The sequence below is a fragment of the Antrostomus carolinensis genome, unplaced genomic scaffold, assembly GCF_000700745.2.
Source record: "Antrostomus carolinensis isolate BGI_N321 unplaced genomic scaffold, ASM70074v2 scaffold2687, whole genome shotgun sequence".
NCBI lineage: Eukaryota > Metazoa > Chordata > Aves > Caprimulgiformes > Caprimulgidae > Antrostomus > Antrostomus carolinensis.
In genome coordinates, this window is record NW_010326436.1 from 2,334 (window position 1) to 17,747 (window position 15,414).

Below are 15,414 nucleotides of genomic sequence, written 5' to 3' on the forward strand. Positions count from 1 at the left end.
TTTAGGAGAGATAAGCTGCTTGCTCCCTTTTCCTGTGGTTGAGCATTGTCATTAATTTACCTCTGCAGTCTATGAACCCCAAAGTTCTAACACTGTTAGACACGGTTCTAACATGCTAGAGTGCTTTTGACATGTTTGCCTTATGGGAATGTTAGGTCTTGAGACAGATAGAAAAGAAAATGTTTTGAATGAGTTTGAAAACAAAAGTTTCCTTCATTTACAACAATCAGCAGATGAATGCCATGATAGACTTTGAAGCACTGACAGCTTGCACTGATCTCTCTCCTTCACTTTACCTGCCAGGTGGCAAGAGTATATTGAATAAAACAGCTCAGCTCAGCCCAGCGCTAAGATCTCACCTTTCCAGTCTCTCAACCTTTAGCAAGACCAGTTGCTGTCTCATCACACCCTTTCATCCTGTTTATACATAAGGAAAGGGCAGTGGGGAAGAGCATGCAGCCTGAGCTGCATCCGGTACCTCTTAATATATGAAAATAGTGGGTCTTAATTTCCACAGTTGTAACAAAGTGGTAATTTAATTGAAATTATTATTATATCCTTGTAAAATTGCCACACTTTGTGATTGGTAGACTGCTTGCACTAACCTTCCTATAAAGAGCAAAGTAAAGAGAATCATTAATCTGAAGAGGTATTAAATTTTGGAAATGGTTAAGGAAAGTCATAGATTTGTGTAGACACATGATTTTTTTCAATCTTATTTTCCCCTCAAGAAGTCTTCAGTATTTTTCTGTTTTTTAACCCAGGTATCCAATTTGTACAATAACTATCTAACTGTTCTATTCTACTGAGCATTGACAAACTATTATCATTCTGTGTCTTGTATTGTATGTTGTTTGCTATACACAATCTTTCAAGCAGATGTTCAAAGTAAGTTTGTTCCATTTATTTTGTATCTTGAGATAGGTTTTACTTGACATAAGTTAAAACTTTGTTTTCCAAAAATGACAAAATGCTTTTATTTTTAATTGCTGGAAAAACAGACTACAGTTTGCTTATTAGCAGATTTTCTTGCCATGTATACATACATGTAGGTATGTAATCAAAAAAGAATGCATAAGTTCTGAAAAGTATGAATTTTAAAAATGCAGATCTTTGTAAGCTGATTTGTTATTTTTCATTTCCTGGCAAATTTATCTTTACTTGTTGTTATTACCATTACCTACTTTTAAATCCATCCACACTGAAACTAAGCCAATGACTCACTGTTTTACATAAGGAAGAAAACCATTATTTTAAAAGTTCTTTAAGTCAAAGGCTGCTTACCTGTAGCTCTAATTTATTTTCATGCTATTAATACCCTTAGAAAAACCCAGCCTAACAAAAAAAAAAAAAAATCTGGTCTGTGTTGAAAAAGTGAAGGGATTTTTTTGTAAGCATACCAGGTTCTTTAAAATTAGGTTGGTACAAATGCATGAAGTTAGTTTGCTATTGTAGCTTCAAAAGATGTAACTACATCAATTTTAGTGAAATGTATGAAGAAACACAGACTTTTAAAGTATTTGCTGTGTGTTTTTTGTAATTATTGCTCAGGAGAGTAAATAGGTATGTACTGGACCTAAGCCAACATACACCTTAACTGGACAAACTCACTCTGTGTTTCCTAAAACCAGGATTATACAAAATATCATAGAATCATCATAGAATGGTTTGGATTGGAAGGGACTTTAAAGATCATCTAGTTCCAATCCTCCTGCCATCAGCAGGGACATCTCCCACTAGATCAGGTTGCTCAAAGCCTCATCCAGCCTGGCCTTAAACACTTCCAGGGAGGGGGCATCCACAACTTCCTTGGGCAACCTGTTCCAGTGTCTCACCACCCTCACAGTGAAAAACTTCTTCCTAATATCTAATCTAAACCTACCTTCTTTCAGCTTGAAGCCATTTCCCCTTGTCTTGTCATTAGTTGCCCTTATGAAAAGTCCCTTCCCAGCTTTCTTGTAGGCCCCCTTCAGGTACTGGAAGCTGCTATAAGATCTCCCCTGAGCCTTCTCTTTTTCAGGCTGAACAGCCCCAACTCTTTCAGCCTGTCTTCATAGGAAGAGGTGCTCCAGCCCTCGAATCATCCTGGTGGCCCTTCTCTGGACTTGTTCTAACTGGTCCATGTCTTTCTTATGTTGGGGGCTCCAGAACTGGACGCAGTACTCCAGATGGGGCCTTACAAGAGCGGAGTAGAGGGGCAGAATCACCTCCCTCGACCTGCTGGCCACGCTTCTCTTGATGCAGCCCAGGATACGGTTGGCCTTCTGGGCTGCAAATGATGGGTTCCTCATCATTGAGGAACTTAATTGATATAACCTGGATAACAGTTGAAATGTCAAGTAACTTTCAAAGGTGTGGCTTCTGTCTTGAATTTAATCTAAGAATTTGTTTGGTGCAGATTTAGGCATGGATTAAAAATGATATAAAATATTAGTTCCTACATGTATACCTACTGTCATAGAGAAACATCAGCCTGTAATATGGAGTAATTCAACTTGGACTTCATGGAACAGTATTTCTAAAGTTTTAAATATAGCTAATCTTAAAGGAATAAAATTTCTCATTATGTCTAGTGGGGAAACAAAAATTAGGAATACTAGTATTTTTAGTCAAACATAATTTTCTTTGGCTTTGAAGGATGGAGGACCTGCAAACGGGTAGGAAAACTTCAGGGATCTTGTATGACATTTGTCAATTAATGAAGATTCTATAAGGATGCACAAGGATCTCTATTGCTGTTATTGCAAGCAGAGAAAATGAAATTAAGAGGAAAAATCACTGTTACTGTTAACAGGAAAACAGAGCTTGGCTGAGAACAGCAGTACTACAGACCGCTTGAGTAGTGAAGATGGGTTAGAAATCTACTACTTCAGGCATATATGTTTCTGTGTTGTCATTGTAGAGCTGCTGTCTCAGCCTGAAATCTCAATGATATTAATAACAATAATTTTTAAAAATGTGATCTTTAGCAGCATGATGAGTGCTACTATATGTTAAATGGCTGAAATATTTAGGAACCAGCACAGCACCAATAATAAAATATTTTTTCTGTTGTGTATGGGGACACATTCTTATCCATCTACAAAATTTGCAGTGGTAGTCACAGGCAGTTGCAATGCAATGTTGTTTATCTCTGAGATTGAAAACTGTGAAAAAATTCATTTTAGGACGTCGGAACTGTACAGATTATTTTTTCAGTGGTTGAGGGCATCTTTTGTCTGGATTTCTATGCTTAGGATCCCTTTGAGCTTAATGTTAGATTAGACTTTCCTATTACATCCTTCTTTAGATATAGGTATTGGTAATCAGTGTCAAGGAGAAGGGAAGGTGAAGGGTGGGGGAAGAGTAGGTGATCTCCATCCTTCCCAGCAATCTAAATGTATCATAAGGTCAATTCAAAACAAACAAATAAAAAACAAATTCAAGATATGTGCTAGGATCAGAGAAATGTTCAGTGTCATAAAGGGAAGAAAATACATTGTGGGGTGACTTTTAAATAATAAATTTTCACAAGACTTAAAATTGATTGTTAATATATATTTATAATAGTTTAAATGTATAAGATGTTTCTGCTCAATTTCTGGAAAATTTCACTTAATATTTTCATTTTGTGCTTTGTTTTGTTCAAGTTCCCTTCAGAAAAGAAGAAATGTGGATCTTGTAAATATTTCTTGCACTGGGAAGCAAATTTCACAAAACAGTGAGTTAAGCACGCTGATATTTACATCTTGAATATTGAGGAAAAAGAAACCTCAGATCATAAGTTGTCTGAAATGAGTATTGACTTGCTTATTTTTAAGAAATACTAGGCATCAGGAAGGTCTGGAAAAAGTGATGTGTATAATAGCAGAGCATTTAACTACTTCTACATTTTTACTTATTTTTGCTTATGAACTATCTGAAAATCAGAAAATCCAGTTGTTAAACCTCATTTATTTTAATATAATTTTTTAGACTACAGTATTTTGAGTTTATAAGATTAGATCCAGCTTTTTAAGCAGAGTTAGCTTTTTCTTGAAATATACAAGCAGTGTATTCCTGACTAATGCTGCTTAATTTGTTAGTGTTCATAGCTCCAGGAAATAACAGGAAATTAATTGTATTAAATAGTTTACTGGAAGAGTTTAGAAGTCTTGTGCAGTCAGTTATAAACAAAAGTTCTTTCATACTCTAGAGATACGTCTAGTTTGAAGTTATGCACATTAATTTCAAGCAAATACTTGGGGACAAAATGAAGGTTGTGCATAAATTAGGTTTTGTGTATTTTTTCTTTTTTAAAAAAGAAAAAAAGTCAGGATAAAGAACACTTTGGAGCTATTGCTCCTAAGAGTATGAAACAAAAGGTTGGTTTTTTTTTTTTTTTTTTTGTTGTTGTTGTTGTTGTTTTTTTTTAAGTTTATGCAGGGTAGGAAAGAAGAAAATGCCTGTATGCAAGTTATATGTAGATTATATAGTATAGTAGTAGTGTTTGAGTAGGTAGTGTCTGAGTGGAAGAAAGATGTCTGGAGTTCAGTTAGAAATGGGAAGTTGTTTCTTGTTCTTCAAATTTTTTTTCTGACTGGGACAGAAAAATCCCAAGCAGAAAAATCTGTGTCCCTTGTTGGTTTTATTAGTACTTTAGTAGAGCATTGCACACTGTATGACTCAATTTTTTTTTTTTTTTTCTTTAAGAAACTTTTACAGAAGAAAAACCATCCATCATCTCTCCATATGGGGAAACCTTTATTTGTGACAACCCTAAAGATGCTAAAGTAAGTTGAGAAGCTTGGATATAAATAGTCTATTTCACTTGAATCTTCATGTTACGTATTTATATTGCCCTTAACTCTTTTTTCCTCTGCTTATTCAGTTTTCAGTACCCTTTCTGTCTTTTTAGGTACATGAAAAGGTTTATAGTGTAAATATATGTGGACTTCTGACTTTTCTTAATCTTGAGATACACCTTGTACTGTTCAGTAGTAATAGGAAGCTATGTTGTGTGTTGGTTGTGGGTTTTTTTGGTTTGGTTTTGTTTTTTGAACAACATAGGAGAGATACTTTTTTTTTTTTTTTTTTTTAATGCCCAGAGTTGCCGTATCAAATGCAAAACAGTCAATTGATTGCAGAGTACCTTGATGTCTTCCTTTTACCCTTTTAGCTACAGTGGTATATTGTAATAGTTTGTGCGTAAGTGATGTTAAGTGGTGGGTAACCATTAGAATTAACTTGTAAAGTTAAAAGTGGCTTTTCTGTCTTATAATTGAAGTTCAAGAATGGGCATCTCTGCACAGGCTTGTGTACATCCTATGAAAGCAGCTTACTTGTTACCTTAGATGATCTAATGGTCACTTTTGGCCATACCCTTTTTTAATTCTTGTGTATGAAAGGCCTCAGGACTTCTGATATTTTCCATACATAGCCTAAACTTGCTGTAGCCCCAGAAAGTAACTTTTGCATAGGATTCTCTGAAGTGAATGTTTTCATTGGGATCAATAATTGAGGGTATGAATGCCATAGGTGGCATGTGAACAGGCTTCTGAATCGTGGAGATCTGTGAGGTAAGAGGAGCTTAGTGAGGCATCTGCCAAATGCTATGAATCCCAGCTCCTACTTCTGTCTCAGCAGGATGCAGACCAGAAATTGTTGATTCTATGATTGCTTATACTTGTTCCAGCTGATCTCAAGGCCCTGAGTTAGAGAAAATAATAAATTATTCTTAGTTTATGTCCTGGTCTTCACTTTAATGTTTCACTTTTTAAACTATTGTAAACTATTGTTTAAAATAAAAGCTGCTCAAATGGATGCCTAGGATTTTTTTTCCCCCCACAATTTTAATTTTTAAGAATTGGTCAGTGGAAATAAATGGTTCAAATTTCATCTTCTAATTGGAGTGGTTTCAGAAGCATAAAAATTATCTCTATTTTTGATGTGTACTTTCTTTTCTTTGGAAATACATTGTGCCTCTTGTTTTGTTGACTTTTTCACGAGATATGCATATGTCTTGTTTCTCCATCTTGTTCTTATCTGTACACAAAAGTGACTTTTGAGCTTTAATTTTCTTTCCTTGTGTACGGTGTCTTATCTGTGCCAATTATTGTTTTCTGTGCCAATGTATTTAAAAATTCAAAATTTGACATCTTTGTAATTAGTACAATGGCATAAGCAAGTTTTCTAGAAAAGGTTTCCTAGCCTTTTTGTTACTTTTTAGCACTATTCCATAAGTTTCATTGAAATGGTTATAAAAAAGCATACCCAGAAACGCTGTCAGCAATCTTTCTTATCTTACAAAGGCACCAAATAAAAACAGGATTAAATGCCTGAAATAAAATTGGTATTTCTGCTGGTTGTAGAATCATGATTGATGCAACATATTATAACATGCTTTCCCTGAGATTGGGATTTTAATCGTCACTTCCATGTAAGTGAACAGTTTTTTGAGTTGTGTTTTTCACATGCCTGATGGGAACTTCATAGTTAATTTTGGTTCAATTAGGACTTAATTGCAGACAAAGGTCATAAGGAAGAACTATAAAACAAAGGTCCTAAGGTATACATTCTACTTCCAGGTTTTTTTTCAGTAGGTATCAAGTATCCTAGAAACAAATAAGAAAGTTTAGATAACACTGTGAAGTATCTGAGATTTTATGGCTTGTAACTGCTGCTTCATTTTAAAAGATAACCCCATGTGAGAATAGTTTGTCTATATACAGGAATTCATAGCAAATTGTTATACTGACTGACTGAAGTTTGTTCTAAGGGCTTGTAAGTTGTCCATTACCCTTCTTCCTGTGTGATAGTTTCACTGGGCCAGCCCTTTGCTAGCAGCCAACACAGCCATTTACCCACTTCCTCCACCCCCAGGGGATAGGGGAGAATATTGGGGGCAAGGGTAAGGAGACTCGTAGGCTGAGTTAAGAACAGTTTAATAATAGAAATAAAAGAAAACTTAAAATAATACTAATATTAAAATAGTAGTGATAATAACAGTAATAAAATACACGAATAAGTGATACACAGTGCAACTGCTCACCACCTGCTGACCAAGCCCGGCCCGTTCCCCGATAATGATCCCAGAGGAGCAACAATCCTGAACCGAAACCGCAATCCCAGAAGAGCAAGATCCTGAGTGAAAGCCAGAGAGATCCAAGAGAGGAAGAGACCCTCATTAATATACTGAACATGATGTGATATGATATGGAATATCCCATTGGCATATCCAAATACCAGTTTAGCTTATTAATTTAAATATTCCTCATCCCCTTAAATCTTGTGCTTGTAAACTAACAAAACACAGTGTCCTTCATTTCCAGCAACAAGAATGCAAACACTGTTATGTTATCAGTGTTTCTCTCACAACAAGTCCCAGGTTGAAAAGCAAAATGCAGCACTATTCTAACTACTGAAAAAGAAACTCAGCTGTGATCCAGCTAAAAACCAGGACACAGAAAAACTGTATTGCCTTTATTTCTTGCTCTAGACTGTCAGACTAAATTAAATGTGTGTATTTAGTTTAGTAAACTGTGTGAGCTTTGAAGCATTGTGATACTGTGGAATGCTGGCCAGATTGCAAATCTTACCACTTTAAAAAAAGAACCCTGAGTGTTTTAAAAGGAAAAATTTATCTTTATGGACCTGTTACAAAATTGCATTGCCAAACCATGGTTCAAGAATCAACCTGAGGAAAACAGTGTGACGATAGCTTTAATAGAAGACTAGGACAGTATCTCTTAAGGAAGATGCCTGTCCTGAATGTCACTGAGTCTTTATTTAATGTAGCTTCAGTCCCAATATGCTTAATGCAGTCCATATTTTAGCATTCAGCTTTCCTGACTTGCTGTTGTGATCAAGACTACCTGTTAGAAAAAGCTAAAACCAAAAATACATCTGAATTACTTTCTGATTGAAAGTAGCAGATTTTTATACAGAGCTGCAAGTAGGCAGTTCCATCTGTCTGAGATCCAGAAGCCAGATTTTTTCCTTAAGGGTAGGTGCTTCCTGTACATAAGAACAGTACATATTTAGAGATGATTTCTGTGTAATATATACCTATTTCTTAAGAAATACTTCTCTCATAAAGGTGTCTGCAGGAGAAAATGATGCTGCTTAAATAGCTTTGTATAATACCTTAGAGATTTGCAGGAGGTGGGAGTTTTGTCTCATCTTGAGTCTGAGCATCTTGCAGTGTAATTCTGTAAACAACACATTGGAAATACTAATGATTTAATTTGGGTGAAATATGTGTCTTTGTGAGCAAATAGAACTCCTTGTCCCCACAACCTGTCTTCATTTGTGGGCTTCTAAATTTTAAAATTGACTAGCAATAGGAATGCATTTCTTGATTATTGCTTGGAAGTTCTTAGGCTCACTGAATTCACTTGCCCAAGCGCTGAAGATTGTGGATTGAGCAAAAGTAGGACATAAAACTGTTACAGTAATAGTTCATGAAAGGGAGGAAGAGCTACTACCACATAGGTTCAGTGGTTATGGTTTGCAGTTGCATCCTGATAAGCAAATGAAGGTAAAAGATACTGACCATTTTTGTTCCAAAGATGCTTCCTGGATGACGATACTAAACTCTTAAGTATTGCTTAGAAGTGGGACACACATATTTTCCCTCCTTTTGTGAGATTCCAGTCAATCTAAGCATTTTATAAGCAATGTGCAGGTTGTTTTTGAGTTTCCTGTTTAGCTTGTGTGGAAAGTGTATGGGTGTTTCTTTTTTTTTTTTTTTTTTTGGTCTAATCCTTGGTGCTACAACATAGTTAAGTGTGGTGTGTGGGTGGTGGTGGTTGTTGGTTTTTTTTAATTTAACTTTTTTTTTTATGATGGACCTGGCTGGCAGAGGAAGGCAGACTGTTCACCTAGGTTTATCCTAGCAGCAGCCTGCGATTTCCACAATTTTTTGCTGCAGTGTGCATGTACTCAGCTTTTGGTTATGTGCTTTTTTAAGCTTGCCTTTTCATGTTGCCAAGATACAGTCCTCAAGTACAAGATGAGGTACTGCTGCTCTGAAAACAAATGGCAAGCATTGTGAAAGCTTATCCACTTTTTTTCTGCCACCCTTCAGCTTTGTGACATACACATCAAAGTTTAAATGAGTAAATTAAAATGCTTCCATCAGAAAGCACAGAGATGTTCATTTTAGTGTTTTTTTTTTTAAAAAAAAAGAGGAAGAAAGATGAGTATTGAGAAGCTTAGTAATGCAATGATTGTCAGATCAAGTTTAGGAAGTGTGAAATGTAATGTTCTTGAACAGTGTTAACCTTGACATTTTGTGCACCATAAGCAGTTTGTGATAAAGATTTCTAAACAAACATTAATAGATGTGCCTTTTACAAAAAACAACTTGACAAGAAAATGCAAGATATTTGATATGACTGGGTTCAGTTTTACTGTAGGAATTTGAACTTACCATTATTTTATCTTTACTGTACTGTGAAGGCTGTATATTTACTTCAGAGAAGAAGTATGGATATGAAAGATAGGCTAGCAGTGGCAAATGGTAAATAGCATATTTAAAATACAACACGTGGCTCTTGAGCTTAGAAAATTTCAGGGTAAAAATTATATTCAGTTATGCTTCAAGAAAAATCAGAGCACTGATATTTCTGTACACTGAATTTATCATCTGTCTGGTTTGTTAATATCAGGTGGTTTTGACTATGCTCAAATGTTTTATCTAGAGTATTATTATTTAAAATGAAAATATTGAAAATAACATTTATTGAATGTATCTTGAATGTACTTTTAAAAATGTGTTATTTCAAATGCGTATTTTAAAATGTGACAAAGAATAACTTTGCTAGTTAGATGGTTATTTGTGTGTGATTTATGTCTACTGTAATTTAAACATCACGTACTACTCCAGTACAAATGTTGGTTACAATATATTTCTTTTATAGGAACTTCATGGAAATGAATTACTGGCTTGTGAAAATAGATTGGATCTAGGAATGAATGAAGAATGTTCTTCTTACAAGAATCTATGGTATTAAATAAGAGTTCCAGAGAAAAATGTAAAGAGGAACTGATATCTCAAGTAGATCTCTACCTCTGAAGGCACAACCATGACTCTATTTTTTTTTTTTAATTCCCCCCCCCCCCCCTTTACTTGAGCCTTTACCCCATGCATTAGAAGGCAAAGTTTGCCTCTGTGGCTGTACTGAGACTGTAACCCAGGTTTCAGAATCTTGTGTATTTGAAAGATGTCCTTCTTTTTCCTCAGTCAGAACAAAGAAGGCACAAGTTTTATTCTTGTATGCTTCCTAGCTAACTATGTCCCAGTACTCTCATATTCTACTTCCACATTAGAAAAAAAACCCAAAGAACAAAACCAAATCCAAACCAAACCAAAACAACAACAAAAAAACAAACACAGAATGAAACCATTCTCTGCTCCTGCCATGAGGCAGTGGCCAGTGGTTTGAAGAAATAGGAGCTAATGTCCTTCTGTAAGTCTTCAGTCTGTACTTCTACTGAGGTAGGAGAGGGAAGAGAGAGGTGATACTGCAAGTCCTCCCAAGTATTAAAATGAACAAAGCTAGTTTTCTGAGGAAGGAGTATTAATTTTAAATTTCTATTCAGGCTTCTAAAGGATCTAGTAAGTGTTACCTGTCTACCAGTCCTGTTGAATGGAGAAAGTAGGATTCAGTATGGTCATAGTTATAAGATACATTGTGTTTAGCATGTCTGTGGTTATCATGATGGTTAAAAAATTATGAACTTATTTAAAATAGGTCTTACCAATATTTGTTCTAATTGATAATTTTATATATTTGTGCATTGTAGCAATACATTAAGAGTAAAATGCACTTTTTCTTTCTAGTTTCTTTAACAATCAGAAAGAGAATACAAAGGAATTTGGAGAAAATGGATCCCAGTCTCAGGAAAACAAATCATTAGCACCAGAAGAATCTGAAAGTGAATCTGTATATTCTATTGTGGAACAATGTTCTTTGCCTTCAAAGAAAAATAAAAATAAAGCCAAAACACACTCAGCATCTTGTAGTAAGATGCAAGGCGGAGATTCAGATCGCTTGGTCAGTGAACAAATGCATTTTCAGCAATTTGATGGAGATCAAACTTTGATTGGAAATGAATCAATAACACCGTATGCTTGTTTTTATGGACCATCAGTAAAGAAGGTTAAAGCAGGATGGCTGGATAAATTATCCCCTCAAGGGTATGTTATTTGCAATGATTACTATGAAATTGTGAAGATGTATGTTTGCATATAAGATGTCAAGTTTGTATTTGATCATTGCTTACTACTAGTGGTGAAAAGAAAGGGAACTTTTTTTTGTTACAAGAGCACAGGGCTCTTCTGAATTCTTAGTTTTTAATGATGTTACTCTGAAGTTTATTTTAGCTCTTAGGTTGTTTTATGCTAAAGAGCTCTCTAGTATCAGATCTTCCCTTCATAAATAACTGCAAACTCTGAAATTCTTCTAACCTCCTCCTTAATAAACTTAATAGACTATTCTTAAATTGTAGTTTCTAATTCTCTAGTTGTTCTTATGACTTTCTTCTGAATTCCTTTTTGTATTGAAAATGGCACAATTTTACTTTTTAAGTCTATTTTCCGATCTTCACTAGTACTTAGCATCTAGAAATTAAAGCTGTCATCCTTGTTAGTGCTGTAATACATCTATTTTACTGTACTTCTACTCAAGCCTTAGTAGTTCTGCATTATTTGTTTTTAGGACTGTATGTTTAGCTGCACTGGAAGATGTTATTAAACTGTTTGGCCTTTCATTATTTTTGGCTATAATAATCATCACTCATCAACTAGTACAGCAACTATTTTTTTTTTCCAGTGTAGTGACAAAGTTATTGAATTAAATTGGTTGGGAATACAATTTTGTTTGAGCCTACCGGAAGGAGTTCTATTGTAGAGCAATTTTGTTGTTGTTCCTTTTTTAAGAGTTCTGGATTAAAAAGTTTTCAGTTGTTTCATTTTGGCTTTGTTTGTGTTGATGCAATGATACATAGTTCAAGATGAATAACAAGAAAGAATAAACCTGTTTAAAAAACCTATTTTACCATTATGCAATTTCAGTCTGCTCAAACATTTTTTTTAATTGTCTGAAAATTCGTTCACATTTATGAATTGTCATAGTTTACTTTTGCCATGAATCAAAGAATAATATACACAGCATCAGAAGACTTTCCCATTATAGTATGCATTTGCACATCTTTTTTTCAGAATTGTTAGTGTATTGAGTTCTCAGAGAGCTGCAATTAGCTTTAACTTTTGTTTTATTTCACTTACAGGATTTTTTTTTTTTTTAAATAATGCTTTTGTCAGTGAATAGAGGGATAAAATGTATAGCTCTTGATTACAGTTAACTCATCGTGTGCTATTTGAAAGAATAGAGTTGTGAATGAAGTATGAAGGCTTCAGATAAAGTACTGTGTAAGAATATATTATTTGAAAAAGATAATGAGTTAACCACAAAATTAGTACTGGTTAGGACTGAATGGTACAGTTGCAGGGTCATTAGCCTTGAGCCAGTGATATTTCTTGGCTAAATTTCACGAACTCTTTCTTAAGCATGGTTTAATAAATACTATGTTTTTTGGTTCTTTTTCTTACAATAACATTTCTCAAATATCTGAAGACCTAAAGAAACCAATGAAAAAAGATTTTTTTTTTTCATCCCTTAAAACAGTCTTAATTTCTGTCCCTGCCAACTGAATGTTTATTTCTGTTTTTCCTCACTGCCTCCCTTCTCCTTTTTCTAGAGCTCTGATTTACATCTGGCACTTTGTTTCCCCTCAGGGGAATGGATATGTACTGTTTTCTTAAAATGCTACAAATTGTACATTTAAAGTACAGGTTTTGTTTTTAGTTAACTCACTAAAAATTGTAAGCCATTCAGTTTACTCACACTGTACATGATACTTAAGTTCACTTTTTCTTCCCTGCATCGTCTTGAAGTTTATTGACACATTAATGGAAAGTAGATTTTTGCATTGTCCTTTTCAGGTTATGAAAAATGATAACTTATTGTAATCATATAATACAAGTTAATTAAACCAGAGCTGCTATTTGATTAAAGTTTTGATAAACTATCGCAGTCTACTAATCCTAAAGCAGAGCACTCACTTAGCAGAAAATGAAGTAATGTTGGGGAAAAAGAGATGTTAGAGTGGGATCTTATTCTTGCTTAATTAACTTGTTAAATAGATTTTAGAATCAAAACTTTTATAGATTATAACTGATAGGCTGTCAACATCTTTAATGAGCATACTTCAGGTTCATGTAAAAATAATTTTTTAAGAGCTCCTTATAGAGCATGAGTTAATGGCAAACTGAAATAATCAAATGAGCTTCTGATTAATGATGTCCAGTTGATAACACAGAATGAAAAATGAAATTTTATGTTGTACTTTTTGAGTGATTTTGTCTGACCACTATTTATTCATTGGCCAGGGAAGAGTGTGTTCAGTAGATGTTGATGACTGAAGATACCATAGCCTGTACACAGAGAGGTCCTCCTCATTAAAATGGCAATGAGATGGTCACTTTAGGTTCTCAGCTTTCCTTTCTGGAAAGTATCTTACAGAGCTTGTAACATTAAAGGTATGCTCTGTGTTCAGAAAATTCTTTTGCCTCCAGTAAAAATAGTCATACGTATTTTTGTTATATTTGAAATCAGCATTCTCCTTTTGAAAATATATGATAGGGCTAAGGTTTATTGTAATTTTCAGAATGTTTAGGCTGAAACACAAGAAGCTAAACATGATTTAACCTTTCTATAACTTGTTCTTGAGACATTCTTAAAAGCCAGTGTTAACTCATGTTTATGATTTTAAGTGTATTAATTTTTGATTCACAGCAAACGTATGTTTCAAAAGCGCTGGGTTAAGTTCGATGGAGACAGCATTTCTTATTACAATAATGAAAAGGTAAGTGATATGTATTGGTCATATTTGGGACAAAATGCATCTGTGTAATACACACATTACCATGAACAAATTCATAAATAATTACAAATTAATATTAATCTGAAATTAATATTAAATGTCAAAGTTCTAGGATGAAACGTTATTAAGTATTTTAAGGTGCCCTTGAAATCTTCATGTATTGTTCATACTGTTGTTTTCTAGAAGGGCTTGTATACCTGACCTTTTCAGGCAGATATCATCAGAACTTCTTACTTTAGTGAAAGAATGACACTGCTGCATTCTGTGAAACAGAACAGGATCATGCTAAACACGTTTAAGAGATCAAATACTATTTTGATTATAGTTGCAAAATGTCGTCATGTGAAACCCACATGCTAGAGATTTTGAGAGAGGAATTAAATTTGACATGGAAGACCTTTTAAAAACCAAAAACCCCATATACTTCCTTACTCTTTAATTAAAAATGTCTCTTTCCTGTATGTCTTATAGGAATAATCACATATCATTGGACTAGGTTTTGTCTGAATGGATCTTTTTAAAATTGGCATAGTACTGTGATGTCGGTGGCTGTTCTTTGCTTGTGTAAATAAGGATTGAATCTTACTGAAACATTTGCAGGCTTATGAGTTGCTTTGATTAAAGTAGTTCATTTCTGATACGTGATCCAAAAATGGATTTGTAAATCATGATTTAAAAAAAAAAAAGTGTATTCCCTCTGTGCAATTGATTTACAAATGACTTATTTGAACTTTTGATACTACTTTTTCACAATAGAAACTCCCTTTTTTTTTTTTTTGAGATCTGTCTTTAAACATGACTCTTTTTTTAAGACTACTTTTTTTTTTTTTCTTTCATTTAATACACTTTAGAACCACTACAAAATTCTTTTTCTTTTGGTCTGTGATGGATTAATTTCTCCTCTTGGAAGAAATGAAGAACTTCTTAAACTCTAAAGTGATAGGTGAATGTGTAGTATGTATGTTTGGCGGAGATGAGGTTTTGTGCCTGTGTGTTCTCTGGAATGCTGGAAACCATTTCCTGTTGAAAATATATGTAAAATTAGGAACAAAATACAATTTCAGGTAAAAGTTCCCAAGTACTATGCTGGATGGTGGTAATCAATAAGAGTCCTGTAGGTGCTTTATAAAATGCACACTCTTAGACCTATTTTAACATATTATGAGGAGGGTAGAACTGAAGTAGGAAAAGTCTACTTATTTCCTGAGAGGGCAGAGAAATTAAGAACAAGCTCAGAAAGTTATTTATGTTGATTTTTATGCCTACTGATTAGAAACATTGTTTCATGTTTTTAGTTAGTTACTTTGCTTCACACACAGTAGAAGACATGATTTTGTAGATCAAGGGAACAACAAAATAACGTTTGTATTGCAGTGACAAAAAATGTTACCCCTTCGTGGTATTCATCCCAGGGCTTCAGAGGAGCAGAAAAGCAGAGTTAGGTGTTAAGAAAGACTTGAAAAATACAGCATTGGAATTTGCTTAACACTGTAGCATAATTAGGGA

At 34.3% G+C, this 15,414-nt stretch overlaps 1 protein-coding gene across 1 annotated transcript in view; it reads left to right on the plus strand.

Annotated features, from left to right (window-relative positions):
* Positions 1–3,630: 3,630 nt before the first annotated feature.
* Positions 3,631–15,414, plus strand: part of ARAP2 (ArfGAP with RhoGAP domain, ankyrin repeat and PH domain 2) — a gene marked incomplete at both ends in the record, with an annotated part of 73,844 nt that continues 62,060 nt past the window's right edge. The window contains 5 exons of the mRNA XM_029085858.1: positions 3,631–3,700; positions 4,672–4,751; positions 9,882–9,967; positions 10,805–11,161; positions 13,821–13,890. Coding sequence (XP_028941691.1) covers positions 3,631–3,700; positions 4,672–4,751; positions 9,882–9,967; positions 10,805–11,161; positions 13,821–13,890 — 663 coding nt within the window. The remainder of the gene's footprint in view (positions 3,701–4,671; positions 4,752–9,881; positions 9,968–10,804; positions 11,162–13,820; positions 13,891–15,414) is intronic.